Below are 24,400 nucleotides of genomic sequence, written 5' to 3'. Positions count from 1 at the left end.
TCGACCCATTATAAAACCGACATGCTTTTGACTTTTATGACGGTCTGCAATGAAATAATTTTGGTCGGAGATTTCAATGCTATTCTCGATAATAAATACAAAGTTGTAAAATTTTATTGTTTTCACGCTTCATTTAATTTTGTGTTATTGTTTTAACGTTTAATATGTATGTACAAAAGTAGGAGAGAATTCTCAGATACATGTACATAACATAAAACGAGATGCGAATAGTTTGAAAAATAAAGTAGTGTTTAAAAAATTGTCACAAAAAAATTTACAGAAAAAGTTAAAAAATCAGTGAAAAAGACGCGCCGCCTAGCGGCGCCCCCGAAGTCTCGGCGCCCCCCCGCATTGCGGGGTCTGCGGGCGCGGTAGTTACGCCACTGATCTTACCATGTTATTATTTTTGAAATACGACTTATTTAGTGAATTCTTGGAAAATATACCATGTATTTATATATCAATAAGATGTGTTATCACATCACGTGTTAATACATTTTATCAGGTGTCTTAAAAACACAACCTATGTGATAAATGAATTCTTAGAAATTTAATCCAGACATTTATAAAAAATTCAATTGGTTAACGGGATGTACAGAAAAAACGTGTTATTTTGTTATCCGTGTCTTTTGTTTGGAGGCGAGTCGCCAGGCGAAGCATCTTGGACGAAAACAGGAGTTATTGACTTAAAACATTTAAACGATAAAATTAAAAAAAACACGAGGGAAGTGTCGAACACTTAAAAAAAGTGTGTAATCTCACGATTTTGGGATCGGCTAACATAAAAACCCATTTAAGCGAAGCTTATCGGCGGGAAATAGATAAGCATAACGAAAACTTTTGTCCTGTTATGACTAAAGAGCGGACCCAGAGCTGTCCATTGTTCACATGTTGTAAATGCATTGTTAAAGGTTTGCCGAACCTTTTTAACAAAGCATTTACAATAATGGAACAATAGACGGCGCGCTTCCGGTCCTACCTCTAGTTATGACATGATAGAACAATTATGGTGACATGTTTTAGACATCTTTTCAGTGCAGCCCCGCCACTAAAAATTATCACGAGCCGCCACTGACATACATACAGGGCCGACGAGAGAGGGGGGGAGACGGGGTAAAGTTCTAGGGCCCTGAAGGCTCGAGGGGCCCCGTGTTGGAAATCATACCTGTTATATCATACTTTCTTATTCAATTATTTAAAAAAAATAGTAAGCAACATTTAAAAAAATAGTATTTTGCTAGTAGTCTGACGTATTTCGTATATTAAAAATACATCTAAATTTTTTTATTTTTTCATGTTTTTCATGATTCCTCTCGGCAGCCCACGTATATAGGGTCCTTGCCACAAAATTTTGTCAAACGCTTACTGTTTGTTTAAAAAGTATTTACATTTTTTTTAAATTATTGTGTGTTTATTTATGAAAGCTAATATTTTTATTTAATCTATTTTCAGTAATCGGTACTGATCTAAAAATGTAATTTAAAACTAACTTAAATTATATATAGTTTAATACTTTTCAAGTTTGATAAATATAAGTGGGTTGATAATTATATAAAAAGCAATTTTAAATTAAGAACATTTTATTTAAAAACACGTATATACAACAAACATAAAAGTAAACATACAAAATATAAAACACATAATACAACATACAAAACAAATAATACAAATTACAATAATACGTTATACAACTTTAATAATTAATTTTTTACAACCTTACTTACAACAACTTACTTACAACGTAAAAACGTGCCTAGCCCCGATTACTCACTTTTGTGTATTACATGTACCTGTTATATTTTTAGAAAAATTTCAATTTGGATTTAAATGAACCGGTTTACAATGAAGAACAGTGACGTCATGAACTGTACTGCCGCCCCTAGAGTTTAAAATGCCTCCCTCGTAAGAAATATGGTTGAAATTAATATTCGTTTCATAATTATAATATTATAGAAAGATTTATTTCATTCAGAAGCGCGAATATCTTGAATTTTTATAAATATATACATAGTATGTATGTACATGTTGTAACGAAAGTATTGTTGCGTACGGGTGGGTGGAGGATCCAAGTAAAAAGGCCAACAGTCGTTTCACAGCATTTATTGATGATTCAGGAGATACACGCAGTGTCAGTGTTCAGTCCAGAATGACCTGAGATCGCTTACGTACCGCCTTATAAGGGGTAGATCTCTCAGGACGTCTAATCTGTTTACCTACTGTATAGTCACGTATTCGGATATGTATTCCCACGGTATGAGAAGTGCAATCATTGTTTCATGCACTTTGCTTGTCGCTAATCCTTAAAACCCACTTATACCAGTCGCACGGTATGCATTTAGTTAATCCGTTAACAGATATCCGTTACAGATAATCTTTGAACGGTCACACAGTCTCTGGGATTCTATTCGCTTAATCCGCGGCGTACGTTACAGTATTATAATTCGGATTTACTCGCTTATGTCTGTAGTATATCAATCGCGGATTGGCGGTTCACTCTTGAATGATAAATTATTTACACACTTTTCTAATGTCTAAAATTATTACAAGATATATACAATTAACTTTATATTATATACATATATACACTTAATTTTCAATAATACTTTTTTATTGCAAAATCGGTCGAAATTTCTTCTAAATCCAATTTGTTGGCCATTTCAACTTTATTTTCATTTACGTAATAATTCAATAATCGTATTTATATAGATCCTTTTTTTTTAATCGAAATGTTATTAATGAATGTATTTTTCCAAAACTAGTTCCATCTTCTTCATTGTTGTTAAATTGTAATGCTTATAATCCAAATGCCAAGCCACAATCAGTTAGGGATTTCCACGGAGAAATTATGCTATGGTTATAAATTCAGAAATTCCGGTGTAAACCAGTCTTCATAAACGTTGAAAAATAAATAAATGACATGGATTACACGACCCATGTTTAATGCATTTTTTTTTCAATGCTACCTGGAAAGGCTCAACGGTAGTTTTCTTGTTTACCTTGTACATGCTCAAAATACAACGCCTATCGGGGTTTTTCAGGCCCATGGACTTGTTGGAAAAACGCCAATCGGCGTTGGTCAGCATTCAAAGGGTTAAGTGGATCAATAAAGGACCTTGTAAAGACGTACAGGCATTTCAAATATCAGTTCATTTCTAATACGGAAGCTCCAAATATTTAAATGCATTGAACTAGCAATACAATCTATTAAAGTTAATTTGTATTCTCAATTTGATTTGTGGCTCACTCGCGTAAGTAGCGCCCCCCACCGTTGGAAATTTTCAGCATTCATTTTACAACTTGATTTACTTTTTATTAATATTTGCTTTGTGTATAGGCAATAGTAATTATTGTGTACATATCATTTACAGTGCCGGCCTTACACCCAATGGTGCCTTCGGGCAATTTTTTCTAAACACCCTTAGAAAAAAATTTCGCCTTTAGCGCTCTAATATAAAATTTTGTATGGCTTTTGGTACTCTAATTTTAAATTTTGATGTGCCTTTATGCGCAAAGCCGATCGATGCGCCTTAGGCGCATTTTGCGCCCTCAGGCACGTTAATTGTAGCAATAACATTAATTGTATAATAACAGTAGTATTGACGTTTTGCAAGAAAAATATTATTTAGTTTCTCCTTTTTTTAGAATTATTTTTTTCCTAAAATTTTACCTGTCTCACAAGTCCCGTAATCGCAAACCCGGGCAATGTGATTTTTGATATCTACGTCAAAACCATAGCAAATAGAGAAAGAACGATGTGTATTTATTTTCATTTCGTGGATTTCAAAAATTCTCTTTTACCGAGTGCGCATGTGTGTTTTTTAATCGACGAATTTACACATGCTTCATTCACATTTTGCTATTTTTAGTTATCAAAAAGTCGCTATCGAAAAGTTTATCAGCCGCGAAATGCTATATAAACGAGTCAACGCAATGAAAAGTAGACAGTAAATTGTGAAATAGTCAGGTGAAAGAAAGTGTCACTAGCTTAACAATGCCACGGTCTGTGTACGATTATCAAAATCTTATTGCTAATAAAGATAAATTTTTCGAGCATTTGGATTTAACAACGTCGAGTAATGATGCTCAAAGCCTTAAAACAGCATTTAATTTTTATATTACATGCGAAATACTCATACACGATAAAAAAACATTGAGTGACACCTCTAAGGAAAAATATGCTGTTGTTGCGATACTTCCAAATTGCAATTCTGCTTCTGCTAAACTCCCAGCGAGTGAAATTAACTCTTACAACTCTGGCGGCCAATACGTCTGACGTGGTAATTTTTACTAAGCAAATATATTGGCCAGAAGATCTGGCCTTAAGAAGGGATATCGATACTTCATCATAATGGCCAAATATTTTTACAAATCGTTGTGATTTTAAGTTGATGCCGAAAAACAAATTTTTAGGATACATAATTTATTTCAGCGTTACGCGAAATTCTTCCCATCCTTCTCCATCGTTTAATATTTTTGTAAAACTGGTTTTAAGCCAAGTTTTGCAATCCTGCTATTAATATTTCGGTAATTTAAAAAGTATATAAAAAAACGTCATCTATTGTTACTATGTAGTATGTATTAGGTATTCCCGGAATTAATGTCGTTTTTGTAATATGCAATTTTGACTCGGTCTCTTTCGGTTCGTTGACAAGTGAAGACGTGTCTTGTGTTTTTTTTTCTTCTTCTGGATTTGTTGCGTTCCTTTTGAACAAAAAAATATTTTGTACCCCATCCACAAAAAATGATAGAGACGTCAGACCATCAGAAGCTCATTTAGGAGCACTATGTTATTGTTGTTTCACGCGAAAAAAAGTGCCGTAGAGCAGGCCTGGGCAAACTGCGGCCCGCGAGCAAAATTCAAAAAAAGTTTTCTTTTTTCTGATTTAAAATTTTTTTTGTCGATTTGTTAAATGTTTTATCATTTCTGACATAAGATACAATTCGAATTGGGGCCAAACTATAACTTTAATTAGCAATTATCATCAATATTAGAATCAATCACATGGTACTCGATAGCTCTCGACGAAAGTAATGATCGAAAAGATACCGCCCAGTTATTAATTTTCATACGCGGATGTAATTCTAAATTTGAAATTATTGAAGAGCTTTTGTCATTGGAATCATTTAAAGATCAAACAACAGGAGCTGATATTTTTGAAAAAATTGTTAATTGCTTAAAAAAATATAATTTACAATGGAACAAATTGGTAAGCATAACAACTGACGGAGCACCAAGTTTGACCATTAAAGAAAATCCAGGATAGAATTTGCGAAAATTGTCCTGATTACAATTTAATTATAATTCATTGTATTATTCGTGGACCAGGAAGGCGCATTTTGGGTTTACCTGTTAAGCCTTCCTGGTATATTTGTATATATGTATGTAAAAAATATGTATGTAAAAATAAATAAATAAATACATCAACAAGTATTGTTTTGATTAATATTTAGATGCATTTGTATTGAACCACAAACGAATGCGTGTATATTCCATTCGCAGCATGTGGAATATTTCCGTACGCTGCCCAACCGTCCGAAATTATATGTGAACCAGGCAGTATATGTCAGAGTATTTCATCAGGTAAAAGTCGAGTTAACTCAGGGCACGGCAATACGATTGGCAGCGCAAAGAGTAGCCAATCACAGGAATTAGCGGGTCGACCGAACCTCCCTTCCGACCTAGCGGTCTCCGCCCTGTTGGCTGTTTAGAATTTTCGCTTTTACCGGCAATTATACGAGATCAATTGCAATATATATTGATAGCGTATCGACGGAGATATAAATTAAGATTATATATTCACAGTGGGATGCTGATTTAACCCTTTGACTGCTACAACAACGATAAATCGTTCTTTTGAAATCGGCGAAGATTGCTACGACGATCGTTGTTGTCGTCATTAATTGTCGTATTTCAATACTTTCTTTGCCAGCGCATCAGTGGCACGAAACATTTTTTTTATATACGTATTTATATTTATTTTTCAATCAAGCTTTATAAATATTTATCAATTTTTTAAAGGCTCTTCAATTTCGGGTTCATCATCAAAGTAAATTTCGGGTTCGTTGTCAAAGTCATATAAGGAGTTATTACTTGGGAATTGATTATTGTCGATAAATTCATTTTCAGAATCAGTAGAGCTGCTGATTTGTCGAGTTCCTCGGCGAGGAGCTATTATTTCACTTTCGTCACTTTCACTGTCCGATATCATTTTGCAGAGTTAAAATAAATGGCAAAAAACAATAGAAATCCGCTTTCAATTATATAGGTCACGAGACGTCACGAATTCGTGCAATCAATCAAATGCAACTGAAATGCATACAAAATGTTTATGATACATGTTGAAAAATTATTTGATTATTAGAAACTTCGCATCCTTGTGTGTCTCGCTCACACATACACAATTAAAACCAAGAAAGAAAGAGAGAAAGACCGCTACCTGTTTCAAATGTATCGCATGTTTTAACAACGACAAATACATCGATGTCTAAAAATAGATTATTGAAAAAAATAATGCGTCGGAAACAATCGTCAAAACTTATTTAGTGTATATATGTAGGTATCTCTTTCGCACGCACGCATGTAAAAGCAAGACAGAAAGAGAGAGCGCGAGTCCACAACTGCTTCTTAAAAATGTATATAAAGTATTAAAAAAATTACGCGTGTTCGGCGAAGCAAGTATGTAAAAAAATATATTATATTTATTTTTTTATAAAGTAATTACAAATGTTAGCATTTTTCGCTTGGCATTGAAAAACCTCGTAGCAGCCAAAGGGTTAAGGTAATTACACCGTTTTGAAGAAATTTGAAAAATTTTACAACGCCCTTAATACGGAAAAATTCGACAAACTTTTTGAGATTTTGCTCAAAAAATGCTGGTGGTTTTTTTATCAATCTACATACATATGTAAACAAGCATTTTCAATCATGAATATCAATAAAAATTATTTACATTCAAGCATCACAGATGAAAATTTACAAGCATTTTTAAGAATTTCAACTAGAAAATTTCTCCTGAAATTAAAAAACTGTTAAAGATGTAAAACAGCTTCATTCGTGAAATTAAATTATTTTTTGTATGAAATTTAAAAAAAAATGTTTTAATTACTTTCGCGATAATAAATAATGTATATCTAAAATAGTATTTTACTTGCGGCCCGCCGCTCATTTTTAATTTCTAATGTGGCCCTTCATCCAAAAAGTTTGCCCAGGCCTGCCGTAGAGGCTTCAAAATTAATTTGCGACATATACGGCGATATACTGGATGTAAGGAAGTGCCAACGTTGCTTTCAGAAATTTCAATCGGGCAATCTCAGCTTGAATAATGAGCCTCGAAGTGGACTGGATTCAAGAGGATTAAGCATCTCTAAAGGCAGATATCGAAGCAAATCCAATGTTGACTCATGATGATATATATCTTGATGATATATAAATAATTAAAAAAAATTAAGTTTGAATTTTACTTTGACATTAATTCCGGGACGACTTAATACATAATAGGTGGGCAGAAAAGTTCGTAGGCTGACACATAGATGGCGTTACTATTATTAAATCCATATGATTTTTAGTTAGCTCTAATCTTCAAAAGACACGTGTATAAATTTGAGAGCTGTCGTACTATTAGTTTGTGAGTTATAGCATTTCGAGTGAAGCAACTTTTATTAGTTTGAAAAAATGGATCAAAAGGAATTTCGTGTGTTAATAAAGCATTGCTTTTTGGCGAAAAAAAATACTATTGAGGCCAATAGTATTTTTTTAATGTTTATCAAGGCAACTTGGTTTGATAAACATTATTCGGACTTTGCACGAGGAAAATCAAGCGTTGAGAAGTGGTTTGCTAAGTTTAAACGATGCACGAAGTGGACACGTTCACGATCGTAAAACGAACGAAACCCAACAGTGATGTTATCAGGAAACTGTAACGCGTGTCCTGAAAGACGTTTACACGTGGCACACGACCGCATTCTTAAATGAACGACGTGCTGGCGCTGACCCCATAGCTATAAAACACGCGCCCCGAAAACAGATCAACACACGTGCCTCGGAAATAGGTCAACACACGGATAAAACACGTGTCCTGGAAACGAAGACAAAGCATCTGCACACGGCACGCTTCAAGCCAGAACGTATATAAACCGACGCAGCAGCTCCAGACACCAGAGAGAACCTCTGGAGTTCAACCAGTTCACTTCTCCGAAGCTCAACGTCTTCGTACATACAATAACCATTGTAACAATTGAACAAAAAAAACGATCCTCTTACAAACACAAACGGTGTTTTCTTAGACCGGTACACGGTCAACACATCTGTCCCACATACTAAAAAGCAAATATCGGAAGGCAAAGATTGAAAATCGAAAGATTAAAAAAAAGGGTGCAAGGTAAACTGTTCTATGTACATATATATAATATATATCAGTGAAATGCGGTGAAATTATCACTATTTTTGTAATACGGCCTTGTTTAATGTGCGCGCGCAGGATACGGGAGGAAAAGCCTGTTCCTCTTGTTCCTGTTGTATCCTGCTCGCGCAAATTAAATGAGGATGTACGATGGGGGGAGACAGAGTTGTACCGCACGCCACTGATATATATACTAACCGTTTTCCGTATGTATGCATGATAAACGAATATTTTCGACTTTTTCACGGTCACCCGTAATAATAGTATTCAACGTTACGAGGTCAATGACCGTTTGTTTATAATTGGCAAGTATTACATTTTGTAAACTAAACATAACAGCCAAACTTTTGAATGCCGGGTCCGGATTACTTTTTCAGCTCTGGAACCGGAATTCTATTTAATTTTCGATTCTCAATTCCTTTTTCAGTTCCGATTCTCAATTCCTGTTTCAGTTCTGAATCCCGATTCCCGTTTCAGTTCTTATTTCCGATACTGTTTCAGTACCGATTCGCGATACCCGATTTCTGTTTCAGTTCCGATTCCGATTAATTACACAACGAAAGCATTTAAATTGCAATTTCTGCTCGAGTTAGTACGTTTAGATAAAAAAAATATTCAGATAGATAATCAATCCTTATAAACGAGGTGAAATAAAAAATTTAAAATAGCACAGAGAAAAAATCTGTAAAAAAAAAATATATTTTTGACTTTTAAAATTCGGTAGACAATTAATTATAAGTATTTTAAAGCAATAAAATATCACAATCAATAGGAAAAACATCTGACTATTGATTTCAATACTCACTTTGAGCATAACAATACTAGATTTTGAGTTAAAGATCGCAAAAGCCAAAAAACTGTAAAAATCGCGCATTTCTTTTAAACGCTCATATCTCGTAAACGATCACCAACCAACAAAAAGCATTATGATATTCGAATTCAGTGGGTCAAATTTAGTAAATATTGGTTAGTCTCCGCTCTGGTAACACACAAACGTGGTTTTTTGTTGCTCAGTGTTATTACTATTCGTATTGTGACTTTATTTTAAACCATATCAATTTATTTCCGAAACCGCCAGTTGAATTTTCAACGGGCATAAAACTAGTTTAAAATCAAACTGATAATGTGACGTAATCAATTCTAATTCGTGCATCAATTTCTTTCCAAAACCAGTCGATTCAATATCTTTAACTTTATTTTTATTCGAGTTTCAATTCCTTTTCGAAACCACCCGTTGAAATCAACGGGCCCAACACTAGTAAACAAAAAATATAATAAAAAATAAATTATTAATTTTGAGTTGATTGACATAGGCTTACGAACGAATGTAAAAATGTTTTTTTATTGACATTTGCTGGCGTTTTCTGTAACACTATCAGAGTAGTCGATGAATTTAGGGTAAAAATCAACGGAGGGCAAAGTGTTAAACAATTGTGCCTAGATTTTTTTAAAAAATACTATGATGAGTTTATTAAATAAATGACATAGAAGAAACAAACAAAAAAATAATATTTCACATTGTCATAAAAATGAAACATTATATTGCTTTTTATTTAAATTGTGTTAAATTCTTCAACTTATTTGTAACTTCACTTTTATGTTATTAGATTTCAAACATAATTGTTTACTTTGGATTTAATGTACTGTTTAAAATAAAACTGGTAATTTATACTCACCATCTTTTAATTACTCATGTACATACATATATACATACTAATTATTTATTTATGCTTAATATTGTTTAATATTTTATTGATTTATCGATTAATTGATAATTCATTTTATCATGTATACTATCTATATATTGTTTATATGAACGGGATTGCACTATTCTCCCTATCATCTGGAATACAAATTATCATCATATTATCTTCTAATCTATAATTTGGAAAGAGACTTTGTATGTATCCTTGGTCGTCGTTTTCGTCGTTTTCGTCGTTTTCGTCCGTAGATCGGTGACGTCATCGAACACGTGATTCGATTTTTTTTTTTTCGATCCATGGGCGCCGATTTGTTTTTTTCGTTTCAATGGATTCACCCCCGCGGGGGCGCAAGGCGAGTAGCTTCATGGGGCCCCGCCAGGGGCGCCACAAGGGGCGCAGCCCCGAAGGGGGCCCGGGGGGCGCAGCCCCGTGGGGCCCCAGCCTCATGGGGCGCAGCCCCATGGGGCTCAAAAGGGGGCGCCACAAGGGGCACAGCCCCGTGGGGCCCCAGCCTCATGGGGCGCAGCCCCATGGGGCTCAAAAGGGGGCGCCAACAGGGGCACAGCCCCGTGGGGCCCCGAAGGGGGCCCGGGGGGCCGAGCCTCATGGGGCGCAGCCCCATGGGGCTCAAAAGGGGGCGCCAACAGGGGCACAGCCCCGTGGGGCCCCGAAGGGGGCCCGGGGGGCCGAGCCTCATGGGGCGCAGCCCCATGGGGCTCAAAAGGGGGCGCCACAAGGGGCGCAGCCCCGTGGGGCCCCGAAGGGGGCCCGGGGGGCCCAGCCTCATGGGGCGCAGCCCCATGAGGCTCAAAAGGGGGCGCCACAAGGGGCGCAGCCCCGTGGGGCCCCGAAGGGGGCCCGGGGGGCCCAGCCTCATGGGGCGCAGCCCCATGGGGCTCAAAAGGGGGCGCCACAAGGGGCGCAGCCCCGTGGGGCCCCGAAGGGGGCCCGGGGGGCCCAGCCTCATGGGGCGCAAGCCCTAATAGGCATTAACTAAGGGGGGCGAAGCCCTAGACGGCAATTAATCATGGGGGCGCGGAGGGGCGAAGCCCTAAAAGGCAACTGATCATGGGGGCGAAGCCTTAGACGGCATTTAATCATGGGGGCGCGGAGGGGCGAAGCCCTTAAAGGCATTAACTAAGGGGGGCGAAGCCCTAAACGGCAATTAATCTTGGGGGCGTGGGGGGCGAAGCCCTAAAAGGCATTAACTTAGGGGGGCGAAGCCTTAGACGGCATTTAATCATGGGGGCGCGGAGGGGCGAAGCCCTAAAAGGCATTAACTAAGGGGGGCGAAGCCCTAAACGGCAATTAATCTTGGGGGCGCGGGGGGCGAAGCCCTAAAAGGCAACTGATCATGGGGGCGAAGCCTTAGACGGCATTTAATCATGGGGGCGCGGAGGGGCGAAGCCCTAAAAGGCATTAACTAAGGGGGGCGAAGCCCTAAACGGCAATTAATCTTGGGGGCGTGGGGGGCGAAGCCCTAAAAGGCAACTGATCATGGGAGCGAAGCCTTAGACGGCATTTAATCATGGGGGCGCGGAGGGGCGAAGCCCTAAAAGGCATTAACTAAGGGGGGCGAAGCCCTAAACGGCAATTAATCTTGGGGGCGCGGGGGGCGAAGCCCTAAAAGGCATTAACTAGGGGGGGCGAAGCCCTAGACGGCATTTAATCATGGGGGTGCGGAGGGGCGAAGCCCTAAAAGGCATTAACTAAGGGGGGCGAAGCCCTAAACGGCAATTGCTCATGGGGCGTGGAGGGGCGAAGCCCTAGAAGGCAAAGGCTCAGGGGGGCGCCGAGGGCGAAGCCCTAGAAGGCAAAAAAAAATTTTGATTTTTTTTTTTTGATTTTTTAAAAATTTTTTTTTAATTTTTTTTTATTTTTTTTTTAATTTTTTTTTTTGATTTTTTTTTAATTTTTTTTTTAATTTTTTTTTTTGATTTTTTTTTTATTTTTTTTTTTAATTTTTAAATTTTTTTTTAATTTTTTTTTTTTTTTAATTAAATTAGCTTATTCATGTTTAAGCGGTTTATATTATAAACACTGAGCGAAGCCGGGTAATACAGCTAGTTATATATAATTACACAAATAATAATATATTCATGCACATGCATACATATTTTACATACATATATACATACATGCAAGTATATAATATATACATACATACACACACACACACACATGAAATAAAAATAAACTATGCTTAACTATTTATTTATACATAGTCTTATTTATTTTTAAATTCTGCACGGTTAATTTATTGCTACCTCTACTGCTATTATTATTTAAACGAAATACCCATGTAGTATTTTCTTATCTAACTGATAAATAAAAACCAACATACATATGTACATACTTTTTTATGTATCACTAACGCTCATCCATTTTACCTTTAATTGACGAATTCACAACACATAAAATAAATAAATGCGATTTCATTATATACATATAATGATTTAATTTATAAACATGGACAGATTCTACACTCCCGTTATTCTTGGACAGAATACAGAACAGAAATTGTTAGAATAGAAAATCAATTTATTCTTGGACAGAATAAGTAGTGTTACTTTCTTACCTACTTTTTTACTATGAATTCACCATGTAATTTAAAATCTATCGTGTCACCGATTATTTATTAAAGTATTTAAAGTTTTTTACAAATTCTATTCCTTTATCTTATATATTTATAGTTTAATCAACATTAACATTATTTCTATAATTAATTAAACTAAGCAACAAAAACTTATTACTTGCCGAGGCGAAACTAATTAATTTTAACTTAGTTTGACCTACTAAATTCGAATATACCAATAATATTTATTGCTTCCTTCTCGTTTTGAGATATGAGCATCTAAAAAAAAACGCAAATTTTACAGATTTTTGGCTTTTGCACTCTTTAACTCAAAATCTAGTATTGCTGTGCAAAAAGTGAGTGTTGGAATCAATAGTCAGATGTTTTTCTATTGATTGTAATTTTTTATTGCTTTGTAATACGAATTTTAAAAGTCACATATATTTTTTTACGATATTATTGGCTTTACAATGTTTCTATTCAACAAACTTGGAATATTAATAAATAAATGACAGTTGATTTAGATAAGATTTATTGCTTTTACACATTTTGTATGAAAGTATTATTTTGATTTTATATCATTTCGTTTTAAAATTCAAACTCTCAATTTACATATTCTTCGATTGGTAATATATCAATGTACACATTATACATACCTTATCTTATCTAACTATAATATTTATCTATATATATATATATATATATATATATATATATATATATATATATATATATATATATATATATATATATACATATTTTTGTACATATATACACGCGCATATGGACGTTCGGAGGTATGCGAAAAAAATTGGGAAAAAAAAACCGAGAAAAAGCCAACAAAAATTATTGTCATATTCGAATTCAATGGATCTTCGCTCCAGTAAGTAAGAAACGTGATTTTATGTTGCTGACTTTTGTGGAGTAGCTTACATTGTGGTGGAAAAGAATTCTCAACCTAGAAAGAGATCAATTGGATTTGAAGAAACCTGAGGCAAGTGAAATATGAAGAAATGGCAAAAGTCATGAATGGTGATAAAGAAAGCGTTGAGAAGTGGTTAGAATTTTTTTTTTTTTTTTATTTATTGAAAAATCAACAGACAACAAGATGTAGACATGTATAAAAAACAAATGAAAAAGAAAAGAATAAAGGCTATAACATGACAAAATAGTATATTGCATAATTAAACTATAGTATTAAAATATTGGAAAAAGGTTATAAAATAGAATATAAGAAGAAATTGAAATTTACAAAAATGGCGCCGATTTGTTTTTTTCGATTCAACGGATTCACCCCCGCGGGGGCGCAAGGCGAGTAGTTTCATGGGGCCCCGCCAGGGGCGCCACAGCCTTATGGGGCCCCGAAGGGGGCGCAGTCTCATGGGGCCCAGCTTTATGGGGCGCAGCCTTATCGGGCGCAGCCTTATGGGGCGCCGCCTTATGGAGCTCAGCCGCATGGGGCCCCGAAGGGGGCGCAGCCTCATGGGGCGAAGCCCCATGGGGAGCAGCCTTATGAGGCGAAGCCCTAAACGGCAACTGATCATGGGGGCGAAGCCCTAGACGGCATTTAATCATGGGGGCGCGGAGGGGCGAAGCCCTAAAAGGCATTAAATAAGGGGGGCGAAGCCCTAGACGGCATTTAATCATGGGGGCGCGGAGGGGCGAAGCCCTAAAAGGCATAAACTAAGGGGGGCGAAGCCCTAGACGGCATTCAATCATGTGTGCGCGGAGGGGCGAAGCCCTAATAGGCATAAACTAAGGGGGGCGATGCCTTAGACGGCATTTAATCATGGGGGCGCGGAGGGGCGAAGCCCTAAAAGGCATTAACTAAGGGGGGCGAAGCCCTAGACGGCATTTAATCATGGGGGCGCGGAGGGGCGATGCCCTAAAAGGCAACTGATCATGGGGGCGAAGTCCTAAACGGCAATTGCTCATGGGGGCGTGGAGGGGCGAAGCCCTAAAAGGCAAAGGCTCAGGGGGGCGCCGAGGGCGATTTTTTGATTTTTTTTTTAAATTTTAATTTATTTTTTTTTTAAATTAAATGTTTACTATTAGCTTAGTCATGTTTAAGCGGTTTATATTATAAATACTGAGCGAAGCCGGGTAATACAGCTAGTACAAAATAAAGATGTGATATAAAACAATTAATTTGGGGTTGTGGAGTCCGAGTCGAAGTCGTAAAAAATCAGCCGACTCCTTTTTATTATTTTGTGTGCATTGCGGTGTGCCATGAATATGTGTTAGGCGTGCCGCATTTTTTTCGCACGTTTTAAAGTATCTAAAAAAAAAACCATGTGCCGCGTTCTTCACTGTGTGAGTCATTCGTATATAATAGTGTTGCGTAGGGGTGGGTGGAGGATCGAAATAAAAGGCCAAAATTGCTTCACAGCATTTATTGGGTGATTAAGGAGATCCACGCACTGCCAGTGCTCCGTCCAGAATGCCTTGGTATGGCCGAAGTACCTGCTTATATAGGGCAGGTCGCTCACTGCATCTTCCTTGACACGTTTGTTTACCTATTGTTATTGTCACGTACCAGATATACAGTCCCACGGTCTTGGCACGCAGTCCCACGCTTTCGCGCTGTCAGTTCTGAGAACTCTAGCGGGAGTGCCGTTACCGACGACTAGGTCAATTCGGGGGTCTCCATTGTTAGCCGACTGCACTTAAGCCTGGAAATAATCCTCGAAAACCAATTAAAACGATTTTTATTGTCATTAGAAAATCGTTAAAACGATTCTCAAAAACACATGTTCACTTTCACAGATTTTCTGAAGTAACACACATTTTACGGGTAAATATTATCCATTCGAAATATGTACATATATTATTGTACTTCAAAATAAATAGTTCAAATTATCCATGCTACTTTTCCTCTTCATAAGATGAAGACTTTTCAGTATTCAGAGCCTTCTTATCAACATTTCTTTATATAAATTTTGGAAAATAAAAATTTTCACAGCATAAAACAATTTATGACAAAAACAATAAATTAAAATCAATATTTAAATAACTTATTTGGATATATTATTTATTCGAAATTTTATACAAATTTTATAATATAATATTATTTAAATATATATATTATATAATGAAAAATTCCATAAGGTACATATTGTATTTTCATGCTAACGACAATATTGTTATACGTTTTATGTAGATAGAAGTGAGAAAAAAAATACCACTAATGTATCAATCATATCCTAACTATACAGTTGTATTAATTAAAATACGAGTAGCTCGTTTACTTTCATTTAAAATCAAAACTCCTAACAAACACATGTTTGTATAAATATTTAAAGCTGTAAATCATCGGTGCAGAGCCAGATTTACAACGCTACAAATTCAACTTTGCATGTAAAAAAAAAACACTGAGTTTATTCAAATATTAAAGGTTGTGGCTATTTGCAGGTACTATATCTGCGACAGGCGCAAAGCCTTCTGCGCATGTGCGTGAACTTATAATCCGATTATAATTTCTTACATTTAATGTATGCTAGACTTGTTTAATCAATCGTTTATTATACATGAGGCAAATAAATTTCGCATGTTATAGTAATAGATTTATATATCATTTAGGTAGTTTGCGGCTTGTACTTGTATGTAGGTATTATACGTTGTATATGATAATAATTTTCTAACAATTAATAATATTAACTAATTTGGATTATATTTTTTACTCTATGTCACTTTATGAGTTTGAACTAAATTTTAAGAGGTTTAAAACAAAATTTTAACAGTAAACACGCTGACAGTGACAGTTCACGCGAATGCGCAGATGTATTTGAGCCTCTCGCAGATATAGTACCTGCAAATAGCCAATAATTTGCATATATAGTACCTGCAAATAGCCACAACCAATATTATTAAATCCAGCCTTGCGTCGGAACAAATATAAACAGTATTCATTTCATAAGATGATCTACAAATGGATCTAATTCGTGTAAAATATACAGCAAAACTATAAATATGCTACTCGTAAAACAGATCCGGGATAAATTTTAATTATTTTTTTTGACGGAAACGATTTCGATTTCGTCTCGGACACGTCCAAGTCTTTGTACTCACAATATAAAATTTATAAACGTCTTAAAAGATTCCGAACAACATTGAACATTTATCCGACTACCATTTTTCACACAACCACGACGAATTAAGTAGAATTTTACAAGGCAAAACAGACTACTTTAATTTACAGGTCCGATGATCGGCACACGCGAGATTGTTTAAGTTACACTTTTTTCTCTCTTCAAACTCAATCAGTACACACCATCCTTACGATTAATGCGTAATGGCAATATATAGGAATTTACGTGTTATATAACACGTAACGTGAATCATGTTTCGACTTTTGTGTACATTTCAAAACCATAAAAACGCTATACATAATATACATACATACATGAAATTTCTCTATAAGTTAACAGTAGATATTTTTGAAACTAATCAACAATAATAAGGTATCAATCCTATATATATGTACATAAAACAAATCCAGTGTAAATAATTTCAGTCACGTTAAAGTTTATCTACAAAAGTTGACGACGGCATTGCTATATGCCTACTGTGGAAGTTAAAGAATCACTTATATATGTAAATAAGACGACTCGATCAAATACAGTATATATAATATAAGAAGTATTTAATTACGGATGTATTCTATAATATATATCATTAAAAAAATAATAACGAGATATTCTTCCGTCAAATTATTCCTCATTATGTATATAGAAAGTCGGAATACTTTCCGACAAGACGAAATTATCGTATGTGTTAACTATCTAATAAATTCACAAATGTTAGGCAACATTATATCTATGACCAGGTTACAAATATCATCTAACAATAAATTTATCTGGTACAATTGATTAGAAAAAAAAATTCAAAAGATCAATAAAACGACATAAAAAACGACTATGTGCAAAAAAGATTCAATATTTTCTAAATGGAAAATTTAATATTACATAAAATATTACAAATGACACGCGCCGATACGCTTACACTGACGATCATGCAAATATAAAAAGTGGTAATTTCAAAACAATAATATGATCAGTGTAAATGCATCGCAACGTGGAGACTCGATACTGTAATGAACATTCAACTTCGTTTCGTTCTAAACATAAAATCATAAAATTTACAATGTTTAATTTTAATCACTACATAAAAAATAAAATACTACATAAATCAAATAACAAAACCAATTCTAATAAATGATTAAAAACCAAAAATGCACTAAAATGAATCGTCCGACGAGAAGCCAGCCTTTTAACATTTCGTATATAAAACATATCTTCGAAACTGTGTGTGTGTGTGTAATTTGTCGGAGAGTCGAAACGTTTGATTGGACGGCTTGTTTATTAGCAGCAATGGGCTTTCGCTGGCTCCGCTTCCACCAAGTTGAAATCGAGGCCGTTGGGTCGATTGAAACCAGTCTTTATTCCATCCCATCCCTCTTCCACCTTGTACTCGCCCGTTTGTATTCTATTGTAAACTTCCTCTGTTACGACTGTGAATGCCTCCTCCACATTCTGACCAGTTTTAGCCGAAGTCTCGACGTGGTGAAGACCTAGAAAATTAGCAAAAGTTAAGAAAATCCCGACTATTTTTATTTATTTATTTATTTTTAATACACAGTGTGTTCACAGGTCACCCCAATATGACACTATGGCCAGAAAATACATTAAAGATATTTGTATAAAATATACACATAAGAAAAAATAAAATAATAATAATAAAAAAAAACATTAACCCTTTGCCCGAGGCAATAAATAAGCCCTGTATGCAGCACCTTTTTCGCGAATTTGGGAATCGAGTTTTCGACCTTAAATACAGATTTTAATATTTACTCAAGTAATCAGATATGTTAATTAACACATAAAGTATTATTTTAAACAATAAAATACATAATATATCTCGTAGTTTTGGTTTAATTGTCAAATAATCATTCTTCATACAATTGAGACGTATCGTCGCCATTGTTCAACAGATGTGACGTCACATAAACGAGGTTTCAGTATGGTTCCACAAAAGACTAATTTTGACTGGTATATATGAATTTTAAGAAAATTGAATAGATGGCATTCAACCCTCAGTAATATATACAACCAATTTTGAACCTTAAAACAGTTGAAATAGGCGCATATAAGGCTCAAAATACCGTGCAAAGTTCAGAAGTTCTATGGAAGACAGCCGCGCTACAGACTTGTCGCGCAAAGCTTCCATAGAAGACGGCCGCGGGCAAACGGTTATAACGATTGTACATAAAAATAGAAAATTAATAATTATAAATTGAGAATTAAAAATTAAAAAAATTGAAAATAATAAAAAATATATTTAACTATATAGAATTTTTGTAATTAATCCAAAAGAATAGTCGAAATATGATTTTTCTAAGTGGAATTTATCCCTATTAATTCAATTCAGATTCGTGTAAATACTAGTACGAGCATTGAAGTATAATGTATAGAATAGTCATTCTTAACAAAAGTATCGCTTAAAAGCGAGTCATCGAAGAGAGAGACGGAAAGTCAGAAGAGAGACAAAAGAGTGAGGAAAAAAAATTCGTGGAAGTGATCGTCCCTTACAACAACTGGACAAAACAGCTGACATCTCCGGGCACACGGATTTTTTGTGGCCACATTTTTAGGCCACATTTTTTGTGGCCACATTTTAGCCACATCTATGCATACTACTTCAATGTAGATAAAGTAATAATTAGTTTTAAAAAAGAATACGGTGTACGGCCCTGTTTTTCAATGAGTGAGGCTGGTCCGAACATCTAGCACGTGCACATACAGATGTTCGGACTTTGTCGAACTAATACTACCACACAATTTCACTAGTAGAGCCTATTTCAAAGAGATCCTACTGCTACAGAGCTTAACAAACAACTGAGCAAAACAGCCGAAATCTCCGTCTGCACGGAGTTTTTGTAGCAACATTTTTGGAAGCTGAGAGCGCTTCTACCCATTCTACTTCAATGAGTACGAGCCTTTAGCTCGTACTAGTATTTGAGTATGATTAAAGTACAATAAAATTTATGTACAATTCATAGATGTCTCGTTAATTTGCGAGCTTTCAGTGTCTCGTAATTCAACGACTTGTATAATAAAAATGCTGTATTGTTTATAATTGGCCAGGAAGGCGCATTGGGGTTTACCTGTAAGGCCTTCCTGGTATATAAAATGTGATAAAATAATAATTAAAAATTTATACAAGGTTTAGAACCACCAAATTTGGTATACTACATATCTCATGTTATTCTAATTTGGACTGCAGGCAACAAAATTTTCTAAAAAAATTGTTTTTAGCATATTTTTCATGGCATTTTTGCACTTCTCCAAGCATTGACGGGCAATTCGATTAATGTAATAATAAACATATGTGGTTTGAAAGGAATAGTACCGTTCAGTTCGGCGAACGCTCTGGCTTCTTCGCACGAGACCTCTCTCCGAGCACCGTTTTTGGTTCCGCCACCGACCAAGTCTACCTTGCACCCGACGAGGGCGAACACGGGTCTGTGTGGTTCTATGTGTCTCTTGGCTTCCATCATCCACAATGGTATGTGTTCGAAACTGGATCGGTTGCACACATCGTACACCAGCAGTGCGCCGACTGAATTTCTATAATACGACTTTGTGATGGATCTGAACCTTTCTTGTCCGGCCGTGTCCCACAATTGTAATTTAATTTTGGTGCCATCTTTAACTTCGATCAACCTTGCGAAAAAATCTACACCGACTGTCGGATCCGATAGCTGAAAATAATAATAAAAAAAAATCAACACGTAAATAATTATTATTTATGTTTACATACGAATATTCGTACGACATTTATTTATTATCATACATAATTTAGTTCACATAAAAACGAACAAAGTTCAATTAGATATCAATGGTGCAAAAATGTCAAAATAATGACTATGTATTTTGATAGGGAAACAAAGACATTGGAATGTATAATTAATTATATGATATTGTATCGTTAATTAAATAAAAAAAAAACAATGCAATATCATTAGTCATTATTTCTGAATGTGGTTCATCTTAGATATAAAATTTTAAGATCGAATATTGCTCGGTGAAGGATCAAATAGTAAAACGTACATATAATAGATTCTTCTAGGCATTACTCAGTTTCTTATTAATTATCTTATCAAAAATAGTAGGTCAACGTAAATAAAAGCTTTAAAATAGAATTTATAATTTTATAATACTATATAAAAATTGCGTGCTTTCATCGTATATGAAAGGGCAAAATTTTAATTGTATTTACCAAAGGACAAAAATCGATTAAAACAAGCAATTTCATGCTATTTGTCTTTATCAGTATTTTAATAGTGAGCTTTTCGACTCTATTGAATTTCATATGAAACAGCAATGTTGACAAAATCTAGATTTTTCATATCTTAATGATATTGCATCATAATCTATTTATATTCCATTATCATATTCACATTACTATTGATAATTAACAAAAAGCGATACACGTCTTTTGAACCATTATATTTACGTTTTGGCAATGAAATGTAAACAAAAAAGAAAGATAGAAAAAATATTCCACGCAATACGAAACGTTTAAAAAATGGAATTAGGAAACAAATTAATTTTGATTTATTTAGAAATAAAACGGATATTGATATAATAACTAGTTAGAAATGAAATATGTCACCTGGCAACATTATTTACATATTTAAAAGACCTTGTAATCACGCGAACGGCAAAACAAAGGAATGAATTAATAACAAAATATGTAGTCGAAACAAAAGAATACGCAGTGTCAAATTTGACAGATGTGACATTTGACTATCGAAATGCTGAAAAATGATACATGAAGACGATGTTTCGAAAGCAGGATGAGGAAGGGTGTGAAAGAGACGACTCACCTCGGCGAACTTGCCGTCCGTGAAATATTTGAGCAGCGAACTTTTGCCCACCGTACTGTCTCCGATGAGGATCAGACGGAATTGGTAATCGAACATCGGGTCCACCATGGTCGAGTCGGGTCGGGTCGGGTCGGGTCGGGTCGGGTCGGGTCCGCTTATTCAGCTGCCACCTGACACCTGACTCCTGACTCCTGACTCCTGACTCCTGACTCCTGACTACGACTCCTGCACCAGAAGGCACGTTCACACACAAGTCCGGAGTCCGCGACCAAAACACGCCTCCGCTCTGCTATTGTAGTTGGATAATGCAATGCGACTATGCGACCTCCAACTCCTAACGCCGCAAAAATCGACCTTCTCCTATCTTGTCTATTGCGTCTATAACGCACGATTGCGTTTCATTTCAAATGAAACTTTACAACGTAAATATTGCGACGTCATTTGGTTGCCAACTTCTTATATTTTAAAAACTATTCAATTATACATACAATCATACTAATGCTGCGTTGCGTTCGCTTAGTTAAACCGCAATCAAATTATCATCACTTTTAATATTTACTCTATCTATGTACGTAGTAACAATATATGAAGTGTTGTGATCATGCAAAAATTCGAACTCGAGATTTTGACTGATTCGAACTCGGAATCGATTACTGATCACGTTTTTTTATTTATTTAAAATTAAATAATAAATAACTTTTACATACAAGTACGAAACGAATTTTTGAAAACGTACATATGTTGTAAATTGAAATGTGTATAGACAAAAAAGAATAATATATCTGGCGAAGTACATACAATGCCTACAGGTAAATTCAATTATATTTTAAACCAAGGAATATTTATAAATTAATTATCTTAATATATTATTTCGAAATGTACTCTGTATATATGTATGCAAGTATTTTTGGTTGGGAATTGAAAACAAGTCGAAGTTTCTATGACGACGATTCTATTTTTTTTTCGATTCAAAGGAATATTTTTTATTAGATTCGCCATGTTTAAGCTGTTTATATTATAAATACTGAACAAAGCCGGGTAAAATAACTAGTAATATATCATTTCGAAAGAGACTTTGTATGCATATATGTATGTAAGTATTTTTGGTTGGGAACTTTGAAAAAAAAACAAAGTATCTATGACGACGATTCGATTTTTTTTTTCGATTTAAATAAATTTAATAAAAAAAGCAAATAAATATTTACTATTATTTTTGCCTTTTTAAGCTGTTTATATTACAAATACTGAGCGAAGCCGGGTAAAACAACTAGTTAATTATAAAGATAATTAAATGATGAAGGAGCTTTGACGTCAACAAAGTGGTTTGATTTCAACGTTGTCGAATCCATTATAGCTACATTTATACTTTTCAGTTCATGGGAGGACCTGCGGTAGGTAGCCAATGGCGTCATCCACACACACGATATCTATTACCGATATTTCCATATCCAGTTCCTAAATAGCAACCATAGGTTGCAATATGGGAATATCGGTAGTAGATATCGTGTGTGTGGACGGCGCCAATAAGATATAAACCATGTTGATTTCCCGATATGTCGTTAGGTTGTCAAACTGTCGTTTGGTCGCAGCGTTACGCACCTTATCAAACTAAGCATACGCTCAATACGTCCATCTTGGTAAAATGATTATTGCACAAATGATGACATTATGGAGGATGAACGAATGAGACGACTGGCATGTTAATGCACGTGTTTATTATATGACAGCTGAAGACAGAGTGGGTAGCGGCTCTCCGAACCCAGCCGGGTTGGTCCCCACTCGCAGGAAGGCAACCAAACTCGACCATGTCGTATAAGCGAGCCGCCACATCACTCCCCCCCCAGCATCAGCGATACCAAAATTACAAAGAAACAAATTTTACAAAAGAAAAAAATTATTGTTACACAAAGAGAAAAAATTATTACGTGGGGAGAAAAAAAATTGTTGACGTGGGTCATCCGCTGTGTACATAGGTGTACCGCCCTGAATGGTCGGTAGATTCGAGGGCGGTGACGTCGCGAGCAGGACGATGGGTGGTCCGATGGTCGCGCCGATGCGATGCTGCGGCGGCGCCGCTCTTCCGAGGCTGATGTCGGTTGGTGGGGCGGCGGGGGCGGCAGGGGCATCGATGTGGTTGATGATACTCCGAGCTGGACTGTGAGTCGTTGTGGCTCGTGGAGGTGTTGTAGCGCTACCGCCCGTCTCGGCGTGACGACGCTCGTGGGGACGGACGGGGCCTTGATGATGATGATGATGATGGTGCTGAGGTGGTGTGTGATGAATCTTGTGGTGCTGGATGACCGTTCTATGTGTAGTGGATCGCGCATGACTCCACATCCAGCTGTCAAGATCGTCGTCTCATTCGCTCCCCCATTTTTGTAAGCACCTGTCATCGACGTTGTGGCTGGACGTCGGTAGGTAGGTAGGCGTGTCTGCTCGTTTATTGTCACCCGCGGGCCGCGACGCGTGTTGATGGCGATGGGGGCGCGGCGGGTAGCTTCCCCGCCTGGCTCGGCGAGGCAGGGATGAGCGGCATGTTGAAATTGATCGAGGCTGCGTGGCTCGATGTCGGGGGTCACCAGTATGGAGGATGAACGAATGAGACGACTGGCATGTTAATGCACGTGTTTATTATATGACAGCTGAAGACAGAGTGGGTAGCGGCTCTCCGAACCCAGCCGGGTTGGTCCCCACTCGCAGGAAGGCAACCAAACTCGACCATGTCGTATAAGCGAGCCGCCACAACATCATTGCTGGGTTTCATTTGTTTTATGATCGAGCGATGAATTTTTTCTTCTGGAATAGTCAGAGGGGACGTTGCCCTCGAGTTCTGCAT

General features: G+C 36.3%; 2 protein-coding genes across 2 annotated transcripts in view; one reads left to right on the top strand and one right to left on the bottom strand.

Annotated features, from left to right (window-relative positions):
* LOC143917399 (uncharacterized) overlaps positions 1-24,219 on the top strand; it is a 557,584-nt gene extending 533,365 nt beyond the window's left edge. Inside the window, exon 2 of the mRNA XM_077438902.1 lies at positions 23,328-24,219. Within this exon, the coding sequence (XP_077295028.1) occupies positions 23,623-23,946 (324 nt within the window). The 5' untranslated portion in view covers positions 23,328-23,622 and the 3' untranslated portion in view covers positions 23,947-24,219. The remainder of the gene's footprint in view (positions 1-23,327) is intronic.
* On the bottom strand, positions 16,694-22,195 carry Rab39 (RAS oncogene family member Rab39). Its single transcript, XM_077437386.1, has 3 exons — positions 21,565-22,195; positions 20,085-20,436; positions 16,694-18,246 (listed from the first exon to the last, which is right to left on the bottom strand). Exons 1-3 carry the CDS (start codon positions 21,670-21,672, stop codon positions 18,038-18,040), a joined length of 669 nt encoding a protein of 222 aa, XP_077293512.1. The 5' UTR covers positions 21,673-22,195; the 3' UTR covers positions 16,694-18,037.
* Positions 24,220-24,400: the final 181 nt, after the last annotated feature.

This window comes from Arctopsyche grandis, chromosome 9, assembly GCF_051622035.1.
Source record: "Arctopsyche grandis isolate Sample6627 chromosome 9, ASM5162203v2, whole genome shotgun sequence".
Classification (NCBI taxonomy): domain Eukaryota; kingdom Metazoa; phylum Arthropoda; class Insecta; order Trichoptera; family Hydropsychidae; genus Arctopsyche; species Arctopsyche grandis.
This window is presented reverse-complemented; position numbering and strand designations above follow the sequence as displayed.

Bases quoted from the DNA above. Each gene is read 5' to 3' on its own strand.
- Rab39 (XM_077437386.1), bottom strand. From the start codon at position 21,672: ATGGTGGACCCGATGTTCGATTACCAATTCCGTCTGATCCTCATCGGA. The intron at 20,437-21,564 runs GTGAGTCGTCTC...TATTATTTTCAG, and splicing joins CGGACGGCAAGTTCGCCGAG to CTATCGGATCCGACAGTCGG. The intron at 18,247-20,084 runs GTACTATTCCTT...CTAATTTTCTAG, and splicing joins AGCGTTCGCCGAACTGAACG to GTCTTCACCACGTCGAGACT.